This window comes from Tupaia chinensis, unplaced genomic scaffold (assembly GCF_000334495.1).
Source record: "Tupaia chinensis unplaced genomic scaffold, TupChi_1.0 Scaffold000361_2, whole genome shotgun sequence".
In the NCBI taxonomy this organism is placed as follows: Eukaryota; Metazoa; Chordata; class Mammalia; order Scandentia; family Tupaiidae; genus Tupaia; species Tupaia belangeri.
Window position 1 is genome coordinate 4608572 of NW_006159858.1, and position 8855 is coordinate 4617426.

At 38.7% G+C, this 8855-nt stretch overlaps 1 protein-coding gene and 2 non-coding genes across 5 annotated transcripts in view; all 3 read left to right on the plus strand.

Annotated features, from left to right (window-relative positions):
• NOP58 (NOP58 ribonucleoprotein) overlaps positions 1-8855 on the plus strand; it is a 32539-nt gene that overhangs the window by 17089 nt on the left and 6595 nt on the right. For all 3 annotated transcript variants that reach the window (XM_006153048.3, XM_006153049.3, XM_006153050.3), the window contains 7 exons: positions 482-546; positions 1782-1916; positions 2892-3037; positions 3729-3855; positions 7066-7229; positions 8137-8271; positions 8604-8665. In XM_006153048.3, coding sequence (XP_006153110.1) covers positions 482-546; positions 1782-1916; positions 2892-3037; positions 3729-3855; positions 7066-7229; positions 8137-8271; positions 8604-8665 — 834 coding nt within the window. The remainder of the gene's footprint in view (positions 1-481; positions 547-1781; positions 1917-2891; positions 3038-3728; positions 3856-7065; positions 7230-8136; positions 8272-8603; positions 8666-8855) is intronic.
• LOC114008631 (small nucleolar RNA SNORD11B) lies at positions 3093-3179 on the plus strand. The gene has a single exon (XR_003550138.1). It is a non-coding gene; the product is annotated as a small nucleolar RNA SNORD11B (small nucleolar RNA).
• Positions 4105-4187, plus strand: LOC114008630 (small nucleolar RNA SNORD11). Its single transcript, XR_003550137.1, has one exon. It is a non-coding gene; the product is annotated as a small nucleolar RNA SNORD11 (small nucleolar RNA).

The following is an 8855-nucleotide window of genomic DNA, read 5'->3' on the forward strand; positions in this document are numbered from 1 at the left end:
ACCGGGGTAGACTACGTGGGAGTCCAGCTACATAGCCATTATGCTAACTGCTGGTTCCCGTACCTGGTAGGATTTTTAAGCCACTAGGTCTGGGACTCGAACTGTAGTCAGCCATATGGGAGTCCAGTGCCTTAACCCCCACACCACCTGCTGGACTGATTTCGATAGTTCGAAAAACTGAAAGTAAAACAGCATTGCATGGAGAGAGTCCATGGTTAAAAAATAAATTTAAACAAACAATTTTTTAAAAGTTTATTTTATTTAACTTTATTTATTTATTTATCTATTTTAATTTGATGAGAGAGGGAGGGAAAGTGAGAAAGAAAGTGGCCAGATCCTGGATTCAAATTGGTGTCGGTCATGTGGGAGTCCATCGCCCTTAACCACCATACTACTTGCTGGCCCAAAACATTTTAAGACATTGATTTAAATGTTTTTCCTAAATGCTGTTTCACTAATTTATTTCCCTTTTTCTTCTCAGCCTGTCTCGATATAGATTGAAATTTAGCGCTGATAAAGTAGACACCATGATTGTTCAGGCAATTTGTAAGTATAGAGGACATGAGAAGTCTAATCTTTCTCTGTTCTTTGTGGTTTTCCCCTTCTGTTGAAACTATCTATATGAGTCTATTTAGAAAGAGCAGATTAATAAGTAGATAAATAGGGAAATTCAGAATAGGAAAAGGGAAGACTCCTTTTAACTTGATTAGTTGGAAATGTGAATCACATTGATATTATGTAAACTGAACCATTCAACTTCTTAAATGAAAATTTAAAAAAACCACAGTGCTATGGGTCTGGCTCTGCTTAAAATAATTTAAAGCAAGGACTCTATCCCTTATACACCATGTATGGCCACATTGTTTGCCATAGGTACGTGGTAGAAACAACTCGGATAATTCATTAATGGATGAGTGGATTAGCAAAACTGCCGTATATACATACTATGGAATGCCATTCGGGATTTTTTTTATTTTTAAGTTTTGCGAGAGGGTGCCTGTGCTCCCTGGAGATAGAAAAAAGTGCTCTGTCCCATGGGGCATGGTCATATTTAATCACTTCATTTCCCCATCCATTTGGGGCTTGGGACATAACACATGCTTGGGCCTGGAGTGTTTTTCAAGCCTCCAGGTCAAGATTTGAACTCCATAATCAGCCATGTGGAATTTAGGCACCTTAACCACTATTCCACCTCCTGACCCCATTCAGCCTTGAAAAGGAATAAAGTTCTGGAAGCAGGAGATGACCTAATGGTTATATCACTGGATTCCCTTGTAGTCACCCACAGTTTGAGTCGGATCCACTGTGTGTGTGTGTGCATGGCTATAATCCCAGAGGAGTATAGAAAAAAAGGGATTGCTACATGGCCATTTTCCTGGGAACTGATTTCTCACTTCTGTCTCTGGCAAGCACATATGCCATATAGTTTAAAAAAAAAAAAAAAAACTTGAAAAAATAGGAATAAAGTTCTAATACTATAGCATGAATAAAACTTGAAAATACGTTAAGTGAAATTCGCCAAACACAAAAAAGTGAAAAAGTTAATGATCACATATATGTGAGGTACCTAGAATAGGCAAATTCATACATACAGAAAATATTATAGTATAGAGATTACCAGCATCTGGGTAAATGGAAATAGGGTATGGTACCGTTTAATGCGGATGGAGTTGTGGCTTGGAATGATCTAAGTGTTCTGGAAATGGAGAGTGGTAATGGTTGCACAGCCTTGGGAATGTACCTGCTTAACAGCTTTTTTTCCCCATTTTAATCTATTGCAGCCTTGTTAGATGACTTGGACAAAGAACTAAATAACTACATTATGCGATGCAGAGAGTGGTATGGCTGGCATTTTCCTGAATTAGGAAAAATTATTTCAGACAATTTGACATATTGCAAGTGTTTACAGAAAGTTGGTGAGTAATTTGTCTTTTAAGTCATAAAAATAATCAAATATTTAATCCAACAACATAAATTATAGTGATATTTTTTTCTTAAAAAGATTCTCAGATTTAAATATGTTCGGGAATTGTCGGGGTTTTTTTTTGTTTTGTTTTGTTTTGATTCTTTCCCTCTTAAAGATTTTTTCCATAGGGTATGTGTGCTCACCAGAGAGAGACAGAGAAAGTGAGAAGTCACTCCCTTGGGATGGCCACTCTGTTGTCCCTTCTTCTGGGATTTTGGGCATGCACAGATGCCGGGTGTGATTCCAAGCCACCAGGTCTGGGAATCAAACTGCACTTAACTATGATGGAGTCCGGCACCTTAACTACTGTGCTACCTGCCAGGCACAAGAAGTGTGGTAGCCCTGGGTAGTGTAGGCATTTAATGTCTATTAGATTTCAGAAAGAAAGTTACATGTTATATATATTTTTGAGCGAGAAAGTGAAAAGGCAAGCCACCAGGTCCTGGACTTGAACCACAGTCAACCATGTGGGAGCCCAGTGCCCGTAACCACCATGCCACCTGTTGGTGCCAAAAGTTACATATTATATTAATGGCGTATAGTAATATCACTAGGAGAACCTGACATTTGTTAATTTTGATTACTTGGCTCATAGTATATCGACTATAACTGTTCCAGAATTTATTGGTCTTGGCTTCTGTATAAAATTGGCTATGACAATACTGTTAGTCCTATCTTTAATTTTTGCTACGTTTTCTGTCACAGGTTTTCCTAGAGTACTTTTTATTATTTTAACTGATTAATTTTTGGAGGGAGGTGGTGGTGAGAAATTTCCTCTATAAAATCAAACGTTTACACGGGAAATTGCTGATCAAACATGTTCATTTCTTGTTTAGTTCAGGCATCCTTTTCATTGGCTTATCTCTACTTTTTCTTTTGGCTGAGTTAGAGTGATTCTCCTTCCTTCTCTACAAACTTTCCATAGGGGACAGGAAGAACTATGCCTCTGCCCAGCTTTCTGAATTGCTGCCAGAAGAAGTTGAAGCAGAAGTAAAAGCAGCTGCAGAGATATCAATGGGAACAGAGGTTTCAGAAGAAGATATTTGCAACATTCTGCATCTTTGTACCCAGGTAAATAATAGCCATAGAGAATCTATTTGTGATATTAGCAACCCTGTTAATTTTCGGATGGCAGTGATGATTTTCACATTTATTGTTCACCTGATTACATCAAAATGAGGGTGTACAGTCACTACCTCATCTGATGCCATCTTCATTTGTTTGCTGATATACACTAAAATGAAGTAATTTAGAATTGTCTGAATAATGAGTTGATCAAATATCCACGTCCAGGACTTTAACCGTGGTCAGACATACAGGAATCCAGCACTTTAACCACTATGTTACTTGCTGGCCCAAGCTTTGGGATTTTTAAAAAATGAGACAGTATAGATTAGCATCTTCAGGTAGTATACTAAGTTGTTTACATACATTTTCTAGTAAAATATTTATAACAATCATTTCACGGAAAACAGGCATTAGATATAGGTGTGATTGTATATGAAAAGCTCTGTTGTTGCTCTTTGAGAACTCTAGTGTTATAGACATGTGGGATTTTTTTTTTTTTTAAGAATTATTTTGATTTTAACTTTAGTTACTATTATTTTCCAATTTGACCATGATTGAGGGAAAGTGAGAAAGCAAGCCACCAAGACCAGGACTCGAACTGTGGTCAGTTAGGAGGGAGTCCAGCTCCCTGCCAGCCCTAACACATGGATTTTATAAGATATCTATGACCTATCTGTTTCATTTTTTCTTCTAGGTGATTGAAATATCTGAATATAGAACCCAGCTCTATGAATATCTCCAAAATCGAATGATGGCCATCGCACCCAACGTTACAGTTATGGTTGGGGAATTAGTTGGAGCACGGCTTATTGCCCATGCAGGTGATGGTTTTAAGGGAAAGGAATTGTAGTTACTTTTTAAAAAGTAGATTGTGTTGAGGCCAGTAGGTGGCGTGGTGGCTAAGGACACTGGACTCTGATATGGCCGATCGCAATTTTGAGTCCTGGACCTGGCAGCTTGCTTTCTCACTTTCTCTTGCTCTCACTCCGTCCCTCTCTAGTCAAATTAAAATAAAGTTAAAATAATTTTTTTTTAAAGTAGATAGTGTCTAGATAAGGACTGAAAGCCAAGTGTCAATGATGACTTTTATTTGTTTGCCTGATTTCCTTTTGGATAATGAAGGCAACTTTAGTCACTACCTCTTCTGAGACACTTGTGGTCCATTGTGAGAAGTTTGTCATAGTTAATTGGGATCATCAAATGAATGCAAGAGAACAAAATCTGTTAACATTTTATAGCGTTAAAAATTCATCAGGCTGTGGGGCCAGTAGTTAGTGTAATGGTTACGTCGCTGGACTCCCACGTAGTCGACCGCGGTTCGAGTCCTGGACCCGGCGGCTTGAACTCAGGCCAGGCGCATGTGTGTGTGTCCAAGATCCCAAGAGGAGAATGGAGGAGAAGGGATTGCGGCGTGGCCATCCCCCCTGAGGGGTGATTTCTCACTTTCTGTCTCTCTGTCTCTCTCTCTCTGGCGAGCGTACACGCCCTGTGGCAAAAACCTCTCCAAAAAAAAAAAAATTCATCAGGCTGTGGGGCCAATACTGAATTCCAACATGGCTGACCACAGTTCAAGTCCTGGACCTGGCAGCGCTCTGTCTCTGTCTGGTCAAATTAAAAAATAATAATAATTGGTGCCAGCAGGTGGTGTGGTGGTTAAAGGCGTTGGCACATGGCTAGCCTGGACCTGGTGGCTTTCTTTCTTTCTCTTTCTCTTTCCTCTCCCTTTCTGCTCGTCCCCAAAATAATTCTTTTTTTAAAAAATAAAAAATGATAAGCACAAATGGAATTAAATGTATAATTCTTTTTTAAAAATGATGGTTGGATGGGACCGGCAGGTTGCGTGGTGGTTAAGACCCTGGGCACTCCCACATAGCTGACCACGGTTCGAGTCCCAGACCTGGTGGCTTGCTTTCTTATTTCTGTGTGTGTGTGTGTGTGTGTGTGTGTGTGTGTGTCTGTCAAATTAAAAATAAATGAATATAAATGAATGAATAAATAAATTTAAAAAAAAATGATGGCTGGATATTGTGTGGCCTACTGGGTGATTTGAGTCCTAGACCTACAGCTTAAAAATGGTCGAGGCACATGAGCATTCATATTCAAAATCCCTAGAGGAGAAGGGATTACAATGTGGCCATCTTCCATGCAGGCGATCTCTCTCCCTGATTGGTATTGGGCACTTGCCAGAGTGAGGGAGAAAGTGAGTAATCATCCTCCCAAGAGTATGGCCAAACTGTGATCCCTTATCCTGCTTGGGTTTTTGAGTTCATATGCACACCCACCTGGCATGATTTTTATGCCAGCAGGTCTGGGACTTGAACTACAGAGCTGACCATGTAGAATCCAGGACTTTATTCTTCATGCCACCTCCTGGCCTAATTTCAATAATTTTAAAGAAAATAGGTAAAGATATATCCTTGATTGATTATCTCAGTTTTATTATTGAATATGTTCTAGTATATTTGACTTTCAAAAATATTTTGAGTTCTGATTTATAATAAACCTTAATACGTGTCTGTGGACCTTGTCATAATCCGCCACAGAAGATTTTATGTATTGAAGTATTTAAACTGGAATAGCTTCTTTTTTTAATTATTTCATTTTATTTATTTTCATTTTAATTTTGCTATAGGATACATGTGCTCACCAGAGAGACAGAACAAGAGGGACTGAGAAAGCCACCTGGTCTAGGATTCATACCATGGTTAACCATGTGGGAGTCTAGTGCTTTAACCATCATGTTACCTGCTGGCCCCCTGGAATAATTTCTTTAGCTTCATCATTAATCAAATATTCAGGGCCACTAGGTTTGAATCCCAGACCCTGGGACTTGAAAATTGCACCGAGGACCAGGGGGAACAGCAGGTGGCTTAGTGGTTAAGGCTCTGAACCCTCAAATGTCCGACTACAGTTTGAGTTCTGGACCTGGCAGCTTGAAAATCATGCTGGCCACGTGTGTACGCTTGCCAAAATTCTCAGAGGAGAATAGGGTAGAAGGGATTGTGGCATGGCACCCCGCATGGAGAATGGTTTCCCACTTTCCTTCTCCCCTCTCTCCAGTTAGTGCACACACCCTATGGCAAAAGCCTTAAAAACAAACCAGTACTCAGTTGCCCACAGCTACAAAGGTAGAATTTTGGAGGCTAGTTTTTGTTGTCTTCCCTCACCATTTCATAAATGTAACTACACTAGTAACAGTAAGAAGTGTACCTACTGACTTAAGTATGCTTTGCCAAATTCTTTTTTTTTGGCATTTTGGCATGTTTACATTCTTAAGCACATCTATAATGGTTGAATTCATGGTGTTGAAGTTGGATATAGTCTCTAAAAAGAATAATCCTGGAGATTTAGGTACCTCTTTTTTAAAAATTATTATTTAATTTTATTTATTCATTCATTTATTTTAATTTGACCAGAGAGAGACACAGAGAGAGAAAGAGGGGGAAAGGGAGAAAGGAAGCTGCCAGGTCTGGGACTCGAACCATAGTCCACCATGTGGGAGTGTCCTTAACCACCATGCCACCTGCTGGTCCCCGGGCCTTTTTTTTTTGTAGATGATGAAACTGAGGTTTGTTCTGTGACAGATATAACAGCATTAAATAAAGTATGAATAGTTACCATAAAACTATGCTACTGAGAAAATCCTAATAGATTGCTATTTATTTGTATGTTTTTTCCTATCTAAAGCAGTGGAGTAATTGATGTTCAAAGCTGTAGAAAATGGGGATAGGTTGGTATACATGTGAATGAATACATGTGTCCATATATGTATATCATTCTTGGGGCATGTTAGTAAACATAGAATAGTAATGCTATCTCTCAAGCGAATAGGTAACATTGGCCTCCTGATAAGCTTAACCTTCAGTTTGTCATAGACATCCATTGCAAACCTGTTCACCATTTTATTTATTGTAGTGACTGTAAAATTACATTAGCGATCTTGTGTGTTTAATACATAGAACTTTCAAATACTTGGAAGTTCATGTTTATAAATTTGGGGGATTTTTTTGTTTTTGTTTTTGTTTTGGTAGGTTCTCTTTTGAATTTGGCGAAGCATGCAGCTTCTACAGTTCAGATTCTTGGAGCAGAAAAGGCACTTTTCAGAGCCCTGAAGTCCAGAAGGGATACTCCTAAGTACGGTCTCATTTATCACGCTTCACTTGTAGGCCAGACAAGCCCCAAGCACAAAGGAAAGGTGAGATACATTGTTTCCGAAGTTAGGCTTGCTTGCTTGCTTTTTTTCCCTAAACGGGTTGTTTCTTTCCTCTGTAGTATACATTAAATTTCACTGTTTTCTCTTTCTCATTAAATAATGGTTACTTCTTGGAACACTAGAAAAATAGGTTAAAAGATATTATTGCTGATCCCATGAAAGCCATTTTCTTTCACTGTGTTAACATTTTTCTAGGTTCCAACTGTGGGTGGCCCCAAAGGTATTTTGTGAGTTAGGAAAATCAAGTAACAACATTTATGAATTACAAAAAATAAGAGTAGGTGCATTGTGTGAGACCCTTTACTGTACTTTACTGAATCCTCAGTAATCCTGAAGATGTAGGTATCTCTTTTATAGATGATGCAGCTGAGGTTTAGACCCTTTAAAACTTTTCATCTTTTGTGGGATGCATAATTGAACACTGTCATTTTATGAAATTGAAAGCAGAGTACTGAGAAGTGAATGTTCACTGAAGTAAAATGTTAACGTTAGTGAGATCCACAGCCATTAGATGTGTAATCCTGTTAAAAGGGAAGGATACAGTTGTGCTGGATGGCCTCAAGGTGCAGAACTAGCATTAAAATCGGACCTTGGAAGCGTAGTTCGAGGTAATTCTAGACATGAGCTGCTGTCAGGTCTTTTTATCCTCCAAAGTGCTAGTGATGTGTGTAACTAGTAAGTAGCCTTTTCATTTTGGCAGAGTCAATATGACAGGTGGCTTGACTTGTATGGCTTGTAATACTTTTAATAATTCTAGATTTCAAAAACCCTATAATAAATACTTATATGATAACTTGCTATAATTTCCTTGTGAATAGATTATTTAGGGAATCTTACACCTGAACTTGGAATATACTTTGATTGCCTACAACATCATATTTTCTGTTAGATTTCTCGAATGCTGGCAGCCAAAACTGTTTTGGCCATCCGGTATGATGCTTTCGGTGAGGTCTCCAGTTCTGCAATGGGAGTCGAGAACAGAGCCAAATTAGAGGCCAGACTGAGAACCTTGGAGGATAGAGGGGTAAGAGCCACACCTGCCTATTTCAGACGTGGTACCTGTCAGAAGTTAAGGAACTGATCCATGCCCTGCGCTTACTACTCTCACCTACTAAATAGTTTTGTTTTGTGATATATTTTGGAATGTCTTAGTATTCTTTTTGTGCCCGTTAAGATTTTTTCATATTTTCAGAACAAGTTTATTTTTATGAACAATGTTTGCTATTAGGATTCAAAGTAACAAAAAGAAAATTATCAGATACTGCTGTGTGCTGACCCACTGATTGACAAGACTATATGTTAAGCAGAGATTATGGCTTAGAATTTTATTAGTAATTTTCCTTTTTCTGTTTCTAGATAAGAAAAATAAGTGGAACAGGAAAGGCATTAGCGAAAGCAGAAAAATACGAACATAAAAGGTGAGCACATTTAAGGGGGGATGGATGAATAGTTTATTTAAATGTTAATTATTAACAGTTTTTATGATAAGCTTAGGGGCCCGTAGGTGGTGTGGTGCTTCAGGCGCTGGACTCCCACACGGCTGATCATGGTCAAATCTCAGACCTGAAGGCTTGCTGTTTCTCTCTCTCTCTCTCTCTCTCTCTCTCT